Source organism: Ahaetulla prasina, chromosome 2 (genome assembly GCF_028640845.1).
Source record: "Ahaetulla prasina isolate Xishuangbanna chromosome 2, ASM2864084v1, whole genome shotgun sequence".
Lineage (NCBI taxonomy): Eukaryota > Metazoa > Chordata > Lepidosauria > Squamata > Colubridae > Ahaetulla > Ahaetulla prasina.
In genome coordinates, this window is record NC_080540.1 from 280,537,881 (window position 1) to 280,559,708 (window position 21,828).

The 21,828-nt window shown below is 39.1% G+C and overlaps 1 protein-coding gene across 2 annotated transcripts in view; it reads right to left on the minus strand.

The window, feature by feature from the left end:
• RAI14 (retinoic acid induced 14) overlaps positions 1–21,828 on the minus strand; it is a 134,351-nt gene that overhangs the window by 105,978 nt on the left and 6,545 nt on the right. For both annotated transcript variants that reach the window (XM_058170172.1, XM_058170173.1), the window contains exon 2: positions 6,735–6,805. In XM_058170172.1, coding sequence (XP_058026155.1) covers positions 6,735–6,770 — 36 coding nt within the window. In that variant the 5' untranslated portion in view covers positions 6,771–6,805. The remainder of the gene's footprint in view (positions 1–6,734; positions 6,806–21,828) is intronic.

A 21,828-nucleotide genomic window follows, 5' to 3' on the forward strand; every position in this document is an offset into this window, starting at 1 on the left:
CAGTTTATGTTAAAGTAGCATTGTATATTTCTAAATTTATCTTGAAGTATACAACTGGAGTAGCACACTAGACAGAGTAGTTCATAGACTTTCTCCAACCATATTTATTAATATTCATAAAATGCAGAGCCATATAATTAACTCAATAATCCTTGCCCTTGTCCAATTTCCATCTTTATGTTCATATTTTTCAGGAAAAGGTCGGAATAATTTACTTCGCAATCATTTAATCCAATGCCATCCATTGCAGGATCTGCTAAAATAGTTTGGATGGATAGCTATTCAGTCTCTCTTCATGAGTTCCAATGAAGAAGAATGTATTAAAGCAAGCTATTCCATTGGTTGGCAGCTTCTACTATCAGGAAATTCCTCCTAATAGCTACCTCAAATGTACTTTCCTATGGTTAGGGTCTATTAGTTCTGGCTTTGCCCTTCTGCACATCAGAATACAAGTTCACTTCCTCATTTAAATAACAATCCTTGCCATAATAATAAACAATTTGCTAGTCAAGAACATTCATCAATAGAAATCTCATGAATACAAAGGGACTAGAAACAATTGGATCTCCTGTTTGATTGAATTCCGTTTTTTAACACTCATAATCGTACTTCCTACTTACAGTTTTCCTTTGGTGTTGCCTGTGTAAAGTTATATACTTCTACTTGTATAATGACATGTCAGAATGATCTCAGAAGACTAGATCCAGAGATGCTTTGTAGAAAACATGTCAGCCTTATCAGATAGCCTAGAAAGGCTTCACACATTATCCAGCTGCAAACTATGCTGTCTCTTATATGATCATTCTTTAAGCAGCCTCTCTGGCCTAGTCTTCAGCCCAGCATCCCAACGTCATTCTTGCATACTATTATATACAATTACAGCTTAGCAAAGTTTGTGGCCTCAAAGTTGTTAAAAGCATCTGAGATTTGTTCATAAATGTTTTCAGAATTTTACAGTTTTCCCAAAAATAAGACCCAACTGGAAAATAAGACCTAGCATGATTTTTCAGGATGCTCATAATATAAGCCCTACCCCAGAAATAAGCCCCAGTTAAAATTGTCAGTGGACGGAGGCTTTTAGTGCTTCTATTTTCCCCAAAATAAGACCTAACCAAAAAAAATTTTTTATTTTTTTTTTGTTTACATTTATATCCCGCCCTTCTCCGAAGACTCAGGGCGGCTTACAGTGTATAAGGCAATAGTCTCATTCTATTTGTATATTTTTACAAAGTCAACTTATTGCCCCCCCAACAATCTGGGTCCTCATTTTACCTACCTTATAAAGGATGGAAGGCTGAGTCAACCTTGGGCCGGGCTTGAACCTGCAGTAATTGCAGGCTACTGTGTTCTAATAACAGGCTCTAACAGCCTGAGCTATTCCGGCCATAATGCATCTTTTGGAGCAAAAATTAATATAAGACCTGGTCTTATTTTGGGGGAAACGCGGTAGTAACATAGCCACATTGCTACCGGTATAATCAAATGTATTTATCAATGTACAAATTTTCAGCCACTGATCGAACCATTACCAACAATTGCAGACTTTCTTCTGCCCAGCTGATAGATATGAGAAAGAGAGGAGTTGAGTGGTTGAATGATTTTGTCCAGCCAGATCATACATTTGGGTAGGAGGGAGAAATGAGCAGATCATTTAGCTGATGCAGGTAGAGAGACGGCAGCAGACCTCATGGTGGTCTCAAATCACAGTGTGACTATCACTGCTGTAGAGCAACAAATTATGGTAACTCAATTCCAAATGCAAAACTCTGTTTTTATTCTCAAGTTAATGGATAAGAAAGACCACACAGGTGGATGACTCAACCTCTCACTGAGCTAGAAAGCATATAAAACTCCAGAAAAGTCCTAATGGTTATAACTATTTTTATCACTCTCCAGACTTATATGTCTCCCTTCAGAAGAGTGATTTTGTCTAGCAGAGACAGATGACACCCTCCAACAGAAGAAAAACAATCTTTATATAGAAATATGACTAGAACACAAAAAAATTTCACAAGTGAGTATCTATTAAAACAGTATTTGAACCCTTGGGATTCTCCCAAAGACAAAGCAACCAAGCTTCTATAAATTCATCACCCAGAATGAACTTAAACAGAATTTGAATTAACATGTTTATGACAAAACAGTACATGGTAAATGAAATATATAATTGTTTTACTACTGCTTAAAGCAATAGTACTACCTCCATTTAAAGGTAGTTGAAAAAAGCTCAGATATTTGCTATAGGCATTATTTCAAGTCTACAATATATCCCAAAATTTAAAAGCCAATGATAATAAGTTAGTCACTATTATCTAAGTTCAAAAGCGTCTCAAGTATTTAAAAATCAGAGTTTGGACTAGCTTCAGAGTCTGCTTGGATAGCTCTGTGGTTAACCTCAAAGATATGCAGCTTTCTCTGGCTTTTCCTTGGAACAATGTCGGATGTTTATGCAAAAGCACAATCTTGCTCTTTAGATAATACTACTAAAGAAGTGAAGGAATGAGTGCAAGGAAAAAAATCAGCCTGAATGTTCATCAGTATAAATTTTGCCTTCTCTGTCCTATTTCTTATTACTAAGTACATTATTAACTCTAGAGCAAGAGGCAGCATGATACAGTGAGGATAGATATAGAGTGGTTATTGGGTTACCTGAAGCATCTGGTTGGACATAGATGGAATAAAATACTAGATAAGGCATTCTTCTCCAAGCTGTTGACTTTGAGATGAATTAAGGCCACAATTCCAAGTTTCTTCTATGTTTACCTGGAATTTGGGAAATTATAGTCCTAACACATCTTGAGGGCACCACACTGAAGAGGGTTAAGATAGGACTATTTACCTGATCTGGTGTTCCTAATTTCTATCTGATTGGGTTCCTGTATAGCACTAAGTCATCATTTGCCTAAGTATGGTTACTGAATTAACCACAACAGACTGTGGTTAGTATATTCAAAAGTATATACTAAACCCAAATAAGCCAATTTTATTATGATTTAAAAGCAATATTATGAACTCAGTCTTTTCCACTCCTTTCAATTTCAGTCCAAATGATTTTCAATGAAACTAATCCTGTTGTTTCATGCCAATCCAAGTAAACAATCAGAACTCAACTAGATCCTAATAATGCCACTGCAACTATGTATGTAGAAGTCTATAACACTGACTTCATTTTATTTACAACTTTTAAGTCTTTACATTTAAGGGTAAATGTAACAAAATACAGGTTCCTTCTCAAAAAGCTTGTTGACAACTGGATTTGCCTTCACCGATGTGTATGAATGACATTTTCACTAAGCTTCATTTGCAAAGATTCCTTTTAAATGAGAATGTCAGGGAATGAGAGATCACTTTATTATTTTTTTCAAGATGTTTATACATAGAGTAGGCAAACTTGTGAATTATAGTAGATTTGGAATTTTGTTAGGCTATTGAGAGCACAGTCACAAATGGTTGCCATGGAGATGGGCCTACTCACAAAATGGGAGCCATTATAAATAAGCATGTGTTTGAGGAAGCATGTGTGTTAAGTATGAGGAAATGGTTTTGGGAGACAGAGAGAAGAGGCCAGAGGCTGGACAACAACCATGCAAAAACATCTCCACCCAGAGAAAGAGGGAAACTTTTCAGAAGGGACTCTCCCTAGTTTTCTGGAAAGGAAAAGGAAAGGAGGAGAGAAATATTTTCAGCCTTACAAGAATGTGTTAACGGAACCTTACAATAAAGTTAAGAGCTAGTGAGGATTTCTGGGTGAGGAAAATTGAGGATTAAAATGCCTCTAGATGAGCAGAGATGGCATTGCGGCAGTCACAGCAGCAGGATGACAAGAACCTCCAGATAAGGGGGTCCTTTCTGAAGTGTTTCCCAAGGCCATTCCCACATACCATTACACCATGGCCAGTCCCAAGCGAGAAGGTCACTTACCAGATTGACCATGCATTATTCACTGGAGGGAAAATAGTCCTAGATGCTTTTTTCTATCCAGTTAACTTGGCCTTGTGCAATGCAACAGGACTTTGTGCAATGCAACTATCCAGGTGAAAGCTCTGTGAAATCCTGAGGCATTTGTGCAAATAAAGTTGCTACAGATAGCCAGCATGCAACATGCTTCTATTCAATACATTTTTTTTCCATTTTAGTTTAGTTTCAGTTAGTTGAAAGAAAATAGAGGTGGAATACGAATCCATTGAGATTTAGAGATTTTTGGGGGACCCTGGTGTCTCTGGGTCCAAGTTACTACCTTCACATCTGTTAATGTTGTTCACTTCTATAATGCATGTTATCTACAGTACTTTCTTTAGGGCCGGAGATATGAAGAAATAACTCTTTTTCAAGGACTTTACAATCAGAAAACAACAAGAGCAGCAACAACCAAGGGAAACAGGAAAGTGGAGGAAAGACTCAACTTGGAAACTATATGCAGATGTTTCAGTTTAGGCAAGATTACAAGCAGATATGAAAAGGAGCAGGTTATATGCCAAGGGCTTCAGGAAAAGAACAACTAAGAAGAGGAATTAGAAAGAAGCTGGAAAAATAGGAACAGATAACTGTGGGAGTATCTTATATAGGATATTAAAATGCTTTATTTTTAAAAAAAAACCAGACTACATTACCCAGACTGATATAATTCCCTATTTTTTTCCCTTTTAACTTAGAAACCGCAAAATTTTACAAATACCAGGCATGGGAACAGACCAGAAAATACCCTTTTTGTTTGTTAAAAGCCTTCTTCTCCAGACATTTCAAAGAAAACAAACAATCAATCAAGTTAATTTAACAGAATCAGCGGGTTTTGACTTTTGCTTCAACCAAGAAAATAGCTTCCCAAAAATTATTTACAAAAAAAATGGTGCCAGAACCTCACCCCAACCAGCCTGAGATACTTTGAAGAAGCAAATGTGCTTGGCTGCATGGTTTTATCATGTACATTACTTAGCAGGAATAACAAACAATAGGGATAGCTATTCATTGGTTGTTTAGCATTGTACCCAAGTTGGACTCATTGGATTACTGCTTTTTTTATAAGCCAACAAGAAAAAAAAGCTGTGTGAAGAACTTTGGCTGATTTTTAGAGCTAGACAATGTTTGGCAGGTCCAAATGCCAAATATCTGCAAGGAAGAATCAATCTGTGGCACAAGGGAAAAAACAGCCTTTATTATCACTAAACAGTCTTCCTGCAGACCCAAGACATTCTCTTTTCTCTTTAGCTATAAAAAACTGTCATCCAGAGAGAGTCCACATGAATGAATGCAAAAGTATTGCTCATATTCAAAATTAAAAAAAGCTAAAATTTACAGAATGCCTGAGATGCATAGCAACAATTTGGAAAGCAACTTTTGTCATAGCCCCAGCAGCACATATGGCTTATCACTTTCCTAAAGGACCACCCAATAAACTACAGTTATAGCCATCTAAAGGAATCTGATGAGTGAAATTTCAACACAACCTCCCTTTTAGTCAATGCTTGACCTAAGACGATGGCTGCTTCCTGACAAGCTGAGGCAGATGGCTAGGACCAAGGCATTAACAGGATAATGTGTTGAGGTTCAATGCAGAAGAATCAATATGCCCAGCCTTCCTCAATAGTCTTATAACATGTAGACGATGAAACACCAGCAATTGTCAAAATTGAGTGTTCCAGATATGAAAGACAGCCAATTGTGGACATTATCTGCTTCTGCAACAAGAATGGGTGATTCCTACCAGTCGTTCTTAACCTGGACCAACAGAAACATGGTCTTCTACCAATGTAGTTTTTTTTTGCATAACTTTTAAATATGTAACGCCTGCTCTTCATTTAAGATAATCCAGAGAAGCCTAAAGAGAGTGACCTGGATGCAAATGAATTCAGAAACTAAGCTAAGCTATTGCATCTTGCACTTGGCTTGGACTGAGAGTCATCCATAATGATCTGTACACCATCAGTTAAGACTAAGCAAGATGGGGAGACCCAACCAATTGTGGGCTGTTGAAATGCAGGAGTTTTTCAGGGATTTAAGTAGAAGACTTTCTCCCTGATTAAAGGTATTACACTGAATCTAGCACACATGCATTATTCAATCTATACACTATAGACTGTAGATAGGGAACTATCAAACATGCAATCCTCAATAGTTAAGACTATATCCTGGTGTGATGGGTAGCAAAGTTCAACTGAGCAATAGTAGTTTTTTTTTCAGATTAATTAATGAAGTGGATTAGTTTAAATGGAAGTCCTAGTTTGCTGAGTTATTCAAGCCAACACAAATACATCTTTTTCACACCTCAAGACGAATGCAATTTATACACTCTCCAATAAAAGTCTCATTTGTGTCAAGTTTAATTCTTGGTGGATACAGATTCTTTTTTGGCAACAATATAGAAACAGTTTACTGCTGTTTTCTTCAAGGACATTTTCTTGACTTCCTAATCTTGTTCAGTCCTGTGTTTCTTTGATTGCTTCCATGTCAGCTAAGTCTCCTATTCAAGAATTAACCAGGTCCGATGCAGCTATGCTTTTTGAGATCAACTAAAGTTGGCTAGGTGGCCCATGATTTCATCCTAACAATTAATTCATAATATTTGTCTAGAATAGAAGCAATCTGTCATCCTTTTACTCCTTCCAGTCTCCTTTTACAAGCTTTGCCACTCCTGCCCTTGTAGTTTGTTAACCTTCGGTTTTATCATCTTGGAAGGAAAAGAATGTGGAATGGAAGTGAAAACAGATGAGAGCCAAACTGAGCCACTGAATACTTACATCACTCTTCCTGAACTTGGCTTTCAAACTCTTCATGTTTTTTCCATTCAAATCTTACACACTTTCAGCACCTATGTAAGGAGAAAAAACAGAGGTGTAAAGAATATATATGTTTCCAGCTACATTTGGTTGAAATTTAATGAGCTTCATTTTCTTAAATGGAGTATACAGTTAACTTTAGGCAAAAATGATACCCAAATCTATTGTTCAATTTCACCTACTACATTAAATAGCAAAGAAAATTATATGCTCTGACTTTTCTGTTAAACAATGGAGAAAAGGATCTACTTTTTACATGCACATTTTCAAAGTACTTAAAGCAAAGCTGAATAAGAATGACATAATCTCCCACCTTTAGCTCTAGCCATTTTTTTTTTAATCCAGCAAGAAAAATGCACAATCTTCTTTTGTGATTACAACCCCTTGGCATTGTTCCCCAAAGCAGTAAAGAATATATTGTCTGTGTAAAATAATGAAACCTCTAAAAGAATGGCTTTCTATATCAAGGTGTAATGCATTTAATAACATGCCTGGTAAAGTATTCATTGGTTTTATAGGCCACGCTATAGAGGGTTAGTTGCCTACAGTGATTCATCCCAGAGCAAGGCCTGCCTTTTCTTATCTTGTTCAATTGAAGCAGAAAGTACTGTACAACACCCAATTTGGCTGCTTCCTTGTCAGCAAAGGGTATGTCATTTGCAGCCACAACTTAGCATGGCCAAGGCTTTTCTCCTGCAATAGCATCTCCTGGGCACCACATAATCATAATGAGCCTTTCTTATTTAAACAAAACCTCCAACACACTTTTGCTCTATCTTTTGCCTTTTACAAATACTAGTACTTCTAGCTCCTAGAATTCCCCAGCAAGGCTCATACTCTGCATTCTAACAGCTGCTGAGATTGCCAAGTTAGGAAAGCTGTTCTAGTAAAGAACAGAAAGTAAGAAGGAAAGTCATAAGTAACCGTTCCATGTGTAGGGCCATCCTGGAAAATGTAAGGGGCCAGCCTGCATCGCTTCGGCTGGGTCTACCCGCATCGCTTCAGCCCGGTCTAACCAAGAGGAGTCAGTGTGGCTTCAGCCCGGTCTACCCAATGTGAAAAGGAAACATGCCAGCAGTTTGGGGAATTGTGTCAAGCTGGCCATGCCCACCCAGTCGGCCGCCCCTCCCTCCCCACGGTCAACCACAGCCCTGATGGGGCCCTCAATGAAATTGAGTATGTCACCTGTCCTGGATGGAATTCCAATGCATTCAAAGCTCTAGGCTGAAACAGATGAGATTTATGATTTGAGAAACATGAAAAGAGTATTTTGTAGCAGATCAGAATGTATCTGGTATTCTAAAGGTAAGATTCCCAAAATGGAAACCTAGGCCCTAGGTGTCCATTGAACAATAATAGTTGTTGAAAGGTTTGTTGCTTAGAAATATATAGCTCTCAAGAAGGAGTCCCTTTTCCCAATCGTTTTTCATTTTAGAGCAAATAACACAGTATTTGTACCTTGAGAAATATTAACTTCTGCTTACGTTTGATGTTTAATTCATCTAGACAGTTTCCATTTGGGCTTTCTTAGCTGATTTTCATGTATTGGGACTAGACTTTACATGTCCTTTTTGAGTGTCTCATTTTTAAATATACTACCCTGAAACCTTCCTTTAGGCCACGGCAAGATCTTTAAATTTTTACAATTGCACAGTTACAGATAATAACACAAGAGAATTAAGTATTGTGTACTTAACTTCTTTTATTTATAGGCTTTCTGTATTTGGGATAGGGTCTCATAGTGCACAAAGCTAATCTTGCCATCCCTCTGAATATGCAAATATGGCAATTTTGAGTATACACAATACACAATTTTGAGTTTGCAGAAACACCTCTATCAAATAAAGTGATAACGGAAGTAGGCAATTTATGACTTGCCAAAAATCTCCTCTCCCCCCGCCCCCCAAACTTATGCAGTTCTTGGAACTCTTCCCTGCAAAAACGAGAGCCATCGCTTTCTATTTTTTAAAAAAAATATGCAAATTGTAAAATGTGTAAAACTTCCCCCCCAAAAAATGTATTCCTGCCTATCCCCCTCAAAAGACCAAAAAAACCCCAAAACTTTAAAAATCACTTTAAGATTGACCTTTTAGCAACAATTTTCCCTGAACAATGGGCATGAAACATTGAAATGTTGTGAAATTTCAGCCAGGTTTTAGAAAATTTACAATTTACATGCAATCTGGCGATGCCATCTAGTATGGAAAGGAGTCCCTTAAAGCTTCAGAAAGAAGCAAAACATTGTCCACCCCTGCAGAAGGGAGAAATATATCCAGTGGTTTTGGAAATAATAGCGACTCTATTTGTATTAATCATACAGGTAGTCCTGGGCTCATAACCATCCCTTTAGCAACCGTTCGAAGTTACAACAACACTGAAAAAACAATTTTTGGTATTGGTAATGATCTTCAAAGCGCTCCATGGCATAGGGCCGGGTTACTTACGGGACCGTCTGCTGCCACCGATTGCCTCTCACCGACCCGTGCGCTCTCACAGAGAGGGACTCCTCAGGGTGCCGTCGGCTAGGCAGTGCCGACTGGCAACGCCCAGAGGAAGGGCCTTTTCTGTGGGGGCTCCCACCCTCTGGAACGAGCTTCCCCCAGGACTTCGTCAACTTCCTGACCTTCGGACCTTCCGCCGCGAGCTTAAGACACATCTATTCATTTGCGCAGGACTGGACTAGGGTTTTAAATTTTTAAATGATTAAATTTTAGCTTTGGTTTTAAATTGGGTTTTATTATTTATATCTTATTTTAAATATTTGGCCTTTATAATAAGTTTTTTAGATGAATGTTTTATTTTGTATATTTGTGTGTTTTTATATGGCTGTACACCGCCCTGAGTCCTTAGGGAGATAGGGCAGTATAGAAATACGAATAAATAAATAAATAAATAAATAAATAATAAATAAATTTATGACCATTTTTCACACCTACGACCGCTGCAGCATTCCCATGGTCATACGATCAGAATTTGGACACTTGGCAACTGGCATGTATTTATGATGGTTGCAGTGTCCCTAAGTCATGTGATCATCTTTTGTGACCTTCTGACAAGCAAAGGCAACGGGGAATCCAGGTTCACATAACAACCATGTTACTAACTTAACTGTGGTGATTCACTTAACAACTATGACAAGAAAGGTTGTAAAATGGGGCAAAACTCACTTTACTGTCTTGCTTAGCAACAGAAAATTTGGGCTCAATTGTGATCAAGTATTAACTGTATTTCACACATACATTTCACTTTAAAAAAATATGGAAGTCAATACCACTTTGGCTCCAAAACCAAGGAGTACACTGTAGAATGGTAGTCTAGTGCTGTTTATTCACCAACAGGAATAGAATCTGGATGAATCACGGTGCACTTTTGCAAACCAGAATGTATATAGGCAAGCTGCAAAAATTGCAAATAGAAGTAACATGACACAAGCTGTGTGTCAAAAAAACTGATTTGTTCATTGCACAATCATTGCAAATGCCTTTAGCCAGAGGTTAGTCCTGTTCCTCTCTCAAAAACAAAAAATAAAATCCTGCATTGTTAAACACACCAAACCAGTCAAGTGCTACTTGGCAAGGAAAACATTTATTCATGAGTTGCAAAACCAACAAGGATAATTCAGTGAAACTAAAAACCTTGTAAGCTTTTTGTGTGTGGGTGCCAAGTGACCTCTAAGAGAAGGAAAGAGCACTTGGAAAATGCTCCTGGAACTTTCTGGATTTTTAATCCAGTCCTTTGGGAGAAGGGCGGTATAAAAATTAAAATATTATTATTATTATTATTAATACATCAAAAAATGAATGTTTGCAAGAAGATTCAGCTGTTTTGCAGAGCAAATACATACTATATTCTCAAGTTTGTTTTTATATTTAAAACAGTCTGTACTTTATGAGTGGTACCTGAATACAGGTACTCCTTGACTTACAATCATAATGGAGCCTGCCCATTGTGGTTGTAAGTCATGATAGTTGTAAGGCAGGTCACCTACGTGACTAACCCATTTATTAACTTTTTTTGTGGTCGTTAAATAAAGCAACAGTCGTTAAGCAAATCAAAGGTTTGCTATAAGCGGGTTTTGCTGAAAACCAGCAATAAGTCCTTCTTTTCATTAAACTAGACATACCCAAATTCCAGCAACCATTCTTTATATGTTTTAGCCTCCAGTCCCTAATCATCTTTGTTGCTCTTCTCTGCACGCTATTTAGAGCAGTGGTAGACAACCTGATCCCTACCGCCCACTAGTGAGCGTTCCAGCTTTCATGGTGGGCGGTAGGGTTTTTTTGAACTGAAGCACTTTCCTTTTTTTTAATTTAATTGACTTTTTTAAAAAAATTCATAGCATTATTTAAAAACATTTTCATTAGGTTTTCATAAAATTCCCCTTCACAATTTAAATTTCTAAAAATATACTATTTGTATCGCCCACATATAAGTTCAGTTCACGTTTCTAAGTGAAACTAAACGGCGCTATAGTGCAACCGCAAACAAAAGAGCCTCGTCCCAGAATAGCTTGCACATCTCCCGCCACACCATCCAGCTGTAACAGACAAGCAGAGCTGGTAGCCGGCGCCCCCCCCCCAAATCCAATCCATGATGTGCAAGAGGCATGCGCAGACGACGATACACGGCGCATTACTATGGAACCGGTGGGTGGTTAGAAAATTTTACTACTAACAGAGATACAGAAGTGGGTGGTAGGTATAAAAAGGTTGACTACCCCTGATTTAGAATCACAACATCTTTTTTTTACCTCATGGTGACCAAAAGTGGATGCAGTATTCCAAGTGTAGTCTTACCAAGGCATTATGAAGTAGTATTAATACTTCAGGTGATCTTGATTCTATCCCTCTGTTTATGCAGCCTAGAACTGTGTTGACTTTTTTGCCAGCTGCAGCACACTGCTAGCTCATATTTAAATGATTGCCCACTAGGACAACAAGATCCCTCTCACAGTTACTACTATTGAGCCAGCTACCACCTATACTATACTTGTGCATTTGGTTTTCTTGCCTAAATTTAGAACCTTAGTTTTTTCACCAATGAATTTCATTTTGTTAGATAGCACCTAATGTTCAAGTCTGTCAAGATCCTTTTGTATCTTAAGCCTGTCTTCTGGAGTGCTGGCTATTCCTGCTAGCTTGATGCCATCTACAAATTTGATGAGTTCCCAATCTATCACCTCATCCATATTATTGATGAATGAATATATATATATAATGTTTTATTAATACATTTTATATCACATTAAAAATTCCATATCTATCTGAATAGCGTGTTGTCTGGGCACAATTAATGTTAAGTAGAAATGCCATACTGATCAACATGAATCATAATAATAAACGGTCTACCACATATGATAGTATGAACCTGGTATCTGATTGCACTTCCAACATTTAGCTGATAAATTTTCTTTGCTAATCTCCCTGATGGTAGATGCCACCTATAAAACAGATGTTAAATTCTGCAGATCCTTATTAGCCGACATCAAGCAGTAAATGTATGTCCAGTGCAGCACAGGGTGTATCAATCTTGGCCAGTAGAGGAATTCTGGGACTTGAAGTCAATGCAAGTTGCCAAAACTGAGAAACACTGATCCAGTGACTTTCATGTAGGAGAATGAAAATGGTAGAGGAGATGGGCAGCTCTCTATTTTTTTTTAAATTTGCATTTATATCCCGCCCTTTTCCGAAGACTCAGGGCGGCTTACACTATGTTAAGCAATAGTCTTCATCCATTTGTATATTATATACAAAGTCAACTTATTGCCCCCTAACAATCTGGGTCCTCACTTTACCTACCTTATAAAGGATGGAAGGCTGAATCAACCTTGGGCCTGGTGGGACTTGAACCCTATGCCTCCCATGAAGCTCCTCTTTGTTATCATGCTGGATGCCAAGAAGGAATCTGCCCTAAAGCACTTCTAATTATTTACCTATGTGGTCTGATATTGTACTTGGACAAACAGGACTCTCTAGAGATCTTTTTTTGACCTTGTTCGTAGAGAGCTTTTCTAACCGAGAACAGTAGTGGATTCAGGGAGGGAGGGAGGCAGAAAAACATGTTCTGCAACTAAAACAAAATATTGCCAAACAACAGCCAAAGCATGCCTTGCCTCCTTTGTAGAGGGGGGAAAGCAAATACTTTTTAATGGGTTTACTGCAAAGTTAGACATTTGCACAGATCAGCATGTTTGGCCAATAGTTTGGGGGGGGGAAGAATCAATCTGGCTGGAGATCTTTCCCCACTCTTTACAGATTTTATTTAGCCATAGGCCAAAGCCTGCACTTAGCATTCACAGCTCCCACGAAGCTGAGTTCCAATCATGAGCTACCCCAGGGGTGAAATCCCAATTTTTTCCCCACCGGTTCTGTGGGTGTGGCTTGGTGGGCGTGGCAAGGGAAGAATATTGCAAAATCTCAAATTCCCTCGCCACTCCTGGGGGAAGGATATTGCAAAATCCCTAATCCCACCCCATTCTTGGGCCAGTCAGACGTGGTATTTGCCGGTTCTCCAAACTACTCAAAATTTCCGGTACCGGTTCTCCAGCACCTGTTAGAACCTGCTGGATTTCACCCCTGAGCTACCCTAAAAAGGGTAACTCAAAACCTTTCCAAAACGCTGGAAGGAAGAAATGTAAAAAGAAGTTGATGTTGCTATTTTAGGTGATGCAATTGTAGAGTATGCAAAAAATTCTGCAAAAAAAATTGTAGAGTATGCTTGGGAGCCACATGCAGTTGGGGCGAGCTGTTCCAGAAAAAAATAATAATAATAAAGGCAGAAGCTTCTTAGTAGCTTAATAGCCCTAAGACATAGGAACCAGATTTACACAACACCTCATTCAACTTCTCCATATAAATTAATTGTTACTGTTCTGACAAGTAAAATTGAAATTTGAAAGATCTGCAGGAATGGAAAAACTAAAATCAAACAATATGTAATTGTCCCTTCGATGGCTTGCAGCCCTTTTCTGTATACAGGTCCTCAAGTTACAATTATAATGGAACATGCCGGTTGTAAGTCATAATTGTAAAATTATAACACACACTTTTTACATTTTTTGTGCTCATTAAACAAACATGGGGGCTGTTAAGTGCAAACAGCGGGGTTAAGTGAACCCGTTGTTGTTTGTGACATGGTTTTACCAAAAACTGGAAGTCATAGTTTTCAACAAAACCATTGTAAAATGCAATTACGTGACTATAGGATGCTGTAAATATCCTTAAGTGCAGCTGTGTTACTAAGCACCTGAAGTGTAGTCAGAGACCGCACGGGTTGGGATGGTGCAACAACTGTCGGAACTTCAGATCCAGGTGGTCTCTTTTTTCAGGTAGGTCGTAAGTCAAGAACTACCTGCAGAGATGGAGGACACACCCTGAGTGCACACCCAAACCTCTGTTTTTGCAATGCATGTTACTTGTCCATAATAAGAGTGATTTCTTAATCAACTGGAAGAACGCCAGGTTTCCAAGCTGGTGGCATTATACAGGTAGTCCTTGACTTTCATTCAGTGATCACTCAGAATTACAAGAGCATGGAAAAAAAGGAACTTCTGACTGGTTTTCACACTTCTGACTATTGTAGCATCCCTACAGTCATTTGGGCAAAACTCATTTAACAACTGTCTTGCTTAGCAACAGAAATTTTCGTTCAACTGTGGTCATAAGCCAAGGGCTACCTGTATAACCAAGACTGACCTGTATAATTTCCATACCTTCCCACTGCAGAGACAAGAAAATTAGTGTTTCATAATTCCCATGATCCTTGTGCGATAGAAAAAAGCCTTTTTAAAACAATAAGAGGATAGATTTTTCTGTGTGCATTAGGGAGAGGCTTTTAAAGAATTCAATTCTGGCAGTATTTGTGGAGATAGGATCAGGCTATCAGTTGTGCTGAAGCAGGGCAAATGTGCACTTGCCAAAGAAAATAAAATATTGTAATCCTTAGCATTCGAGAACAATCAAGCGTGAAAAAACTGATTACATTAGAACAACTCATCAATGGGTATTTCTATAGACTTGAGCCCTTAAAAACCTAGCATCGGTATCATTACATTAGAGAAAATACAAGACTTTTTTCAGTTAAAGAGAAAAGCAAGCTATCCTTATCATCTACTCAAATTCAAATACATTTTTTTTAAAAACAGCCAATCTGGAAATAGGTTCCATTAAAGTAGATAAAATCCATCTTTCTGAACCAGGCACCTTCCAAAAACAATGGATATCAGCTCCTAAAATTGCAATTTAAGCTCATTTGCAAACTGCCTCTAGAAAATCTTGTTTTTGAAAGGTGGCACACACGAATTATCAATAACAATCCTATAGCACAGTGATGGCTAACCTTTTTTTCCTTGGATACCAAAAGCATGCGTGCTCACACGATATCACGCATGCTTGTGCCCACACCCATAATGCAATGCCTCCCACACACGCCCTGCCCCCCTGCGCAGGCGCACGCGACTCCCCCACACTGCCCTGTCCCCCCTGCGCAGGTGCAAATGACCCCCCTACGTTGCCCCACCCCCCAAAGCATGTGCATGTGACACCATCACCACCCCGTGCCCTCTTTTGGGCCTAGCAGGCCTCCCTGAAGCCTCCGAAGGAGAGAAAAGGCCCATTTCTGAACTTTCGGTAGGCCCATTTTTCACCCTCCCAGAACCTCCACGCAAGACCTGTACTTACCTGGCATCCAAAATGGGTCGTGTGGAGATTCCTGGGAGGGGCAGGTGGCATGGGCATGAGCACGCGTCTCCCACATGCATGGCAGAGACCCGAAAATCAGCTAGCCGGTGGGATGCGCTCGCGCATGCACAGTAGAGCTGACTTAGGGCAACAGCTCGCCTGCCCGCAGAAATGGCTACACTTGCCACCTGTGGCATGCATATCATAGGTTCGCCATCACGGCTATAGCAGCACAATCAGTGATTATGTCAGTTGAGAACTTATCAGCGGTGAAAGTCCAAAATATTTGGAAAATGCGAAGTTGGAAAAGGTCAGATTAAGATAATCCCATCTCCAAACAATATTCCTAAATGATCATACAGTTATTGTGCTTTCAGAAAGAAAATTCCTCCCACAGAAAAATCTATCAGCATCGCATATCATAACGTCATCAGACAACTGACAGGTTACAACTCATGCAAATGACCTAATTTACATCATTTGAGTGATCATGTGACATCACTGTGACCTATCCTGGATACCTATGTGTACTGACTCAGAAGTCTATTAAACACACATCATAAAGTTGTTGCACATCATTCCTTCACAGAAATGCAAACAAGGCATAAGAAGCACATAAAGAAATTAACGAAATGGGAACGAAGTAACAGATTAACATTTTAAAATTCAGATCCAAAATATAAAACAGCCTCGTGAACCCTGGAAACGGAGAACTGAGAAAGATATATAAAACTTAAAACATAACTACCCAACCAGGAACAAGAGCAAATATCCAGTGAGGCTCTGGTGCAATTGTTCCTCTATCTATTTGAGAAAAGCACACAGTCATAAAATCACATTTTTTATTTCTCAGTGATTTACACAAAAATTCCACAGCATTATCGCTGAGGCAAAACAGGAGTTCAGACTCCACATGATGCATCTGGTATACATGTGGACATGACATAAAATTGCATTTCCTTGACTTCAGTGTACCAGTAGTCCTTGACTTACGACCACTTGTTTAGCAAGTGTTTGAAGTAACAACAGCAATGAAAAACGTGACTTACGACTGTCCTATGGTTAAAATTTGGATGCCTGGTATGCATTTACATTTGCAGTGTCCCACATGATCATCATTTGCAAACTTTCTAGCTAGCTTCCAACAAGCAAAGTCAATGGGGGAAGCTGGAATCACTTAATGACTGCATGATTCACTTAACAATAGCAACGATTCGCTTAACAAACATGGTAAAATTCGATACAAGTCACTTAACAACCATCTTGCCTAGCAAAGGAAATTCTAATTCCAACTGTGGTCATAAGTCGAGGACTATCTGTATACTGTTTCAAGGCTTTTTATATATTCCCTCCTGCAAATACTGACCATCAGGGCCTAAACAGATTCGAAAGCTAATGTGCTGTTTTTTTGTCATCTAAAATGCAACCATCAGTGAGTTCAATTCCCAGGAGAGGGTTTGAATCCATAGAATAACATCTGGCTACCGACATCTGATGAATCCCAAAGAGGATGAACCTGGTCACATGAGGCCTTCCTCCTGGCGATCAATATAACATCTTCCCCTAATGTGATCCAGATATATATTTTTTTTGCTACACATAGGGTAACCAGTGGCACTAAGTTGAGGAAGGTTATTATTAAACATTGTTATTCTGCTCATCAGCCACAAAGAAGAGGAAGAATTCCCAGAGCTTTACAAGGTCAATAACAAGTCTATTAACCCAAGAGCAGGGATTATCTGGAAGACAAAACACAAAAGGTAAAGAACTCAGTGGGAGGAAAAAGCAGATTAATTGCAGAGGTCTTATGATCTGCTGGAATATTCCAGAAAAGGAGGACCTGAAATCTGATGATCTTGCAATAATAAATCACCCCAGTTTACTGTATTTTTCTCTGCTATATTACTGGAACTATATTTTGAAACTAGCAGGAAATGCTTTCCTGGCCATATCTAAACAGATTCATATCTCAAGGCTATTGTTTTGAAAAGTTAGAATAGAATAGAATAGAATTTTTTATTGACCAAGTGTGATTGGACACACAAGGAATTTGTCTTGGTGCATACGCTCTCAGTGTACATAAAAGAAAAGATACCTTCATCAAGGTACAACATTTACAACACAAATGATGGTCAATATATCAATATAAATCATAAGGATTGCCAGCAACAAAGTTACAGTCATACAGTCATAAGTGGAAAGAGATTGGTGATGGGAACGATGAGAAGATTAATAGTAGTGCAGATTTAGTAAATAGTTTGACAGTGTTGAGGGAATTATTTGTTTAGCAGAGTGATGGCCTTCGGGAAAAAACTGTTCTTGTGTCTAGTTGTTCTGTTGTGCAGTGCTCTATAGCATCGTTTTGAGGATAGGAGTTGAAACAGTTTATGTCCTGGATGTGAGGGATCTGTAAATATTTTCACAGCCCTCTTCTTGATTCGTGCAGTATACAGGTGCTCAATGGAAGGCAGGTTGGTAGCAATTATTTTTTCTGCAGTTCTAATTATCCTCTGAAGTCTGTGTCTTTCTTGTTGGGTTGCAGAACCGAACCAGACAGTTACAGAGGTGCAAATGACAGACTCAATAATTCCTCTGTAGAACTGAATCAGCAGCTCCTTGGGCAGTTTGAGCTTACTGAGTTGGCGCAGAAAGAACATTCTTTGTCGTCCTTTTTTGATGATGTTTTTTATGTTAGCTGTCCAATTTAGATCTTGCGATATGATAGAACCTAGAAATTTAAAGGTTTCTACTGTTGATACTGTGTTGTCTAGTATTGTGAGAGATGGAAGTATGGAAGGGTTTCTCCTAAAGTCTACCACAATTTCTACGGTTTTGAGTGTGTTCAGTTCCAGATTGTTTTGGTTGCACCACAAGGCTAGTCGTTCAACCTCTCGTCTATATGCAGATTCGTCATTGTCTTGAATGAGACCAATCACTGTTGTGTCATCTGCGAACTTCAGTAGCTTAACAGATGGATCGTTGGAGATGCAGTCATTGGTATACAGAGAGAAGTGGGGAGAGCACACAGCCTTGAGGGGCCCCTGTGCTAATTGTACAGGTATTTGATGTGATCTGGCTTAGCTTCACCTGCTGCTTCCTGTTTGTTAGGAAGCTTGTGATCCACTTACAAGTCTGTTCCGGTACCTGCAGCTGGTTGAGCTTAGTTAGAAGAGTGTCTGGAATGATGGTATTGAATGCTGAACTAAAGTCTACAAAGAGGACCCTTGCATAGGTCTTTGGAGACTCAAGATGTTGTAGGATGTAGCGCAGAGCCATATTAACAGCATCATCTGTTGATCTATTTGCTCGGTATGCAAATTGCAAGGGGTCTAGTGCATTTCTGGCCTGATTGTACAGCATTTTATCACCTTTTCTGTAGGCTTCCTCTTTGGAATGTCGTAGCTGCTTAAGTTTAGGTGTGAACTAAGGTTTGTTGTTACTGTATATTCGCAAGTTCCTTGTAGGTACACATAGGTCTTCACAGAAGCTGACATATGATGTTACAGTATCTGTGAGTTCATCCAGGTCTGCAGAGGTATCTTCAAAAATATTCCAATCAGTGCAGTCAAAGCATGCCTGTAGCTTTAATTCTGACTCCTCCGTCCAGGTCTTCACTGATTTAATTGTTGGTTTTGTGGTTTTAAGTCTTTGCCTGTAAGCAGGTACAAGGTGAATCACGCAATGATCAGGGTGTCCTACAGCTGTAAATTTTAAATTCCCATTACAGCTAGCCCATTCAATATCATGTACAAGTCATGTGCTTTCTATCCAGTATTAATAAGGGCACCATCATGGCAGACCCGTGTTCTCTCAGCCTAACTTTCCTCACAAGATTGTTGCAAGAATAAAGTGAATTGGGAAAGCCACTTAATAGAACCACAGCTCGTAGTAGGTTCAAGGTACAGTAGATATGATATCAGTCTAAAAAATACATTCTGAGCAAGCAACTTCACTCCATGTATGCAAACAGACACACCATGATTGCCTGTATAAAAGATCCAAATATAAAAAGGTAAAGGTAAAGGTTCCCCTCGCACATACGTGCTAATCATTGCCGACTCTAGGGGGCGATGCTCATCTCCGTTTCAAAGACGAAGAGCCAGCGCTGTCCGAAGACGTCTCCGTGGTCATGTGGCTGGCATGACTCAACGCCAAAGGCGCACGGAACACTGTTACCTTTCCACCAAAGGTAGTCCCTATTTTTTCTACTTGCATTTTTATGTGCTTTCGAAACTGCTAGGTTGGCAGAAGCTGGGACAAGTAACGGGAGCTCACCCCATTACACGGCAGCACAAGGGATTCGAACCTTTCGATCGACAAGCTCAACGTCCTAGCCCCTGAGCCATCGCATCCCCTAATTACCTCCAACGCTGCTTTCATTTTGAGTTGATATTAAAGGATAATTCTTGTAATGAGTCTTAAAGCAGTTAAGATCTGCTGCCAGTGGATGGTTTCATCAATTTGCCCTGGGCTTGTTCTTGTGATAATACAGCTCCTTTGCCAACCCAAATATAACATGCAGCACCAAATTCTCTTCCACGCCTACTCTTCATGTGGGCCAGATAAGTTGGGCAGTGTTTATTTTCAATTACATCATATGGTTCCCTACTTAAGGGAGGGTAGGGAAGAGATCTTTAAGATAGAATTCTGCTGTACTGGATTTTAATTCCCAGCATGATGGATGAACATCCAACCCTCTGGAACGCAGAAACTCATAGGAAGCAACTATGACCATTTCTATATTTTTTGTATTTGGATATTGTTATTTTAAGAGCCAATTTGGTGTAGTGGTTAAGGCATGAGACTAGAAACTAGGAGACCATGAATTCTAGTCTGTCTTAGGCACACTCGGCTGCATACCTTGAGCCAGCCACTTTTTCCTAGCCTTGGGAAGGAGGCAATGGCAAGTCACTTCTGAAAAACCTTGCCAGCAAAACCGCTGGGATCTGTCCATGAATCAGACATGATTGAACTTGAACAGAGCAAAAAAAATATTATTTTGTATTTTATTAAAGTTGCTATAAATTCATCCAATCTATGACTTATATAATTTAGTGTAGTGTATATAATTTGATATTGTAAGTTTTTAAGACCCCACTAATGATTGCTCACACAAAGGGGAATAAAAAGTTAAATAAATCTGGTTCAACTCTGGCCATTCTAAAGTATTATACACTAAATATGTTGACATTATACTCAGATACAGCTGAAATTAACTTTTCTTTATCACTTATACTATAGTTCCTCCGTCCCCAATCTGGTTCGCCTAAAATGCCAGATTTCAACTCCTAGGATTACTATCCATCAGAAGAATACAATATTTTCAGAGGGCACAAGGTTGGGCATCTGTCTTACTGTAACTGTATAATACTGAACAACTTAAAGTACCCTAAACTGTTACAGATTCTCCATTCTGGAAACATCACATGTTGCAAGCACATGCACAATTTTGATGTTGACTGAATGTGTGGACTGGCTACAGAAAAGCAGTTGTTGCCAGAAGATGACAATACTGTAATATAAATCGTAGACAAGCAATATCTGTAAAACAGATATAATCCTTGTTATTAATCAAAGAATTTGGGCTTCTGATGCTTTGCTCAATACACAGTACAAACCCAGTCAAGGCTAATGAACAAACTTTAATTACTCTATATCTTGCCCATTAGATTAAAAAGCCTGCAAGCCCTACAGGTAAAGTTTCTATTGAGTTTAATACATGGATGTAGCCATACTATATTCTCGATAATAAAAACGCAATTTGATGCTATCCTCTTCCAGAATGCATTTTCTTCAATCTCCTAGCCCAGGGGTGGCAAACTCAATTACATTGAGGCTGCATCAGGGCTGTGGTTGGCCTCGGGGGCGGGGGAACTGAGTAGGTGTGGCCAGCTTGATACCACTCCTCAAACTGCTGGTATGTTTCCTCTTCACACTGGGTAGATTGGGCCGAAGTGACACTGGTCCAAGATTTCTTCTTTGCATTGGGTAGACCAAGCCGAAGCCGCATTGAGTAGACTGGGCCGAAGCGACGTAGGCTGGCCCCTTATGTTTTCTAGGACAGCCCTATGGACCAGATCCAACCACACTGTGGGCTGCATTTGGCCCGCAGGTCTTGAATTTGACATCCCTGTCCTACTCTAATCTACATTTCCAGCTTGTCATTCAAGTACTAACAAGGTCTATCCCTGCTTAACAAAGTACTAACAAGGTCTACTCCTGCTTAACATTTTGACATCAACTAAGTCTGATAAGTAAATAACTATAAAAATATAGTAAAGATCAGTAAAAAGTCAATTTCTACGATTCTTTGAATAGGACAATTGGGACTAATCACCTGGGAAAGGGAAATGATTCCAGCTGAATGGGTTTCTTTT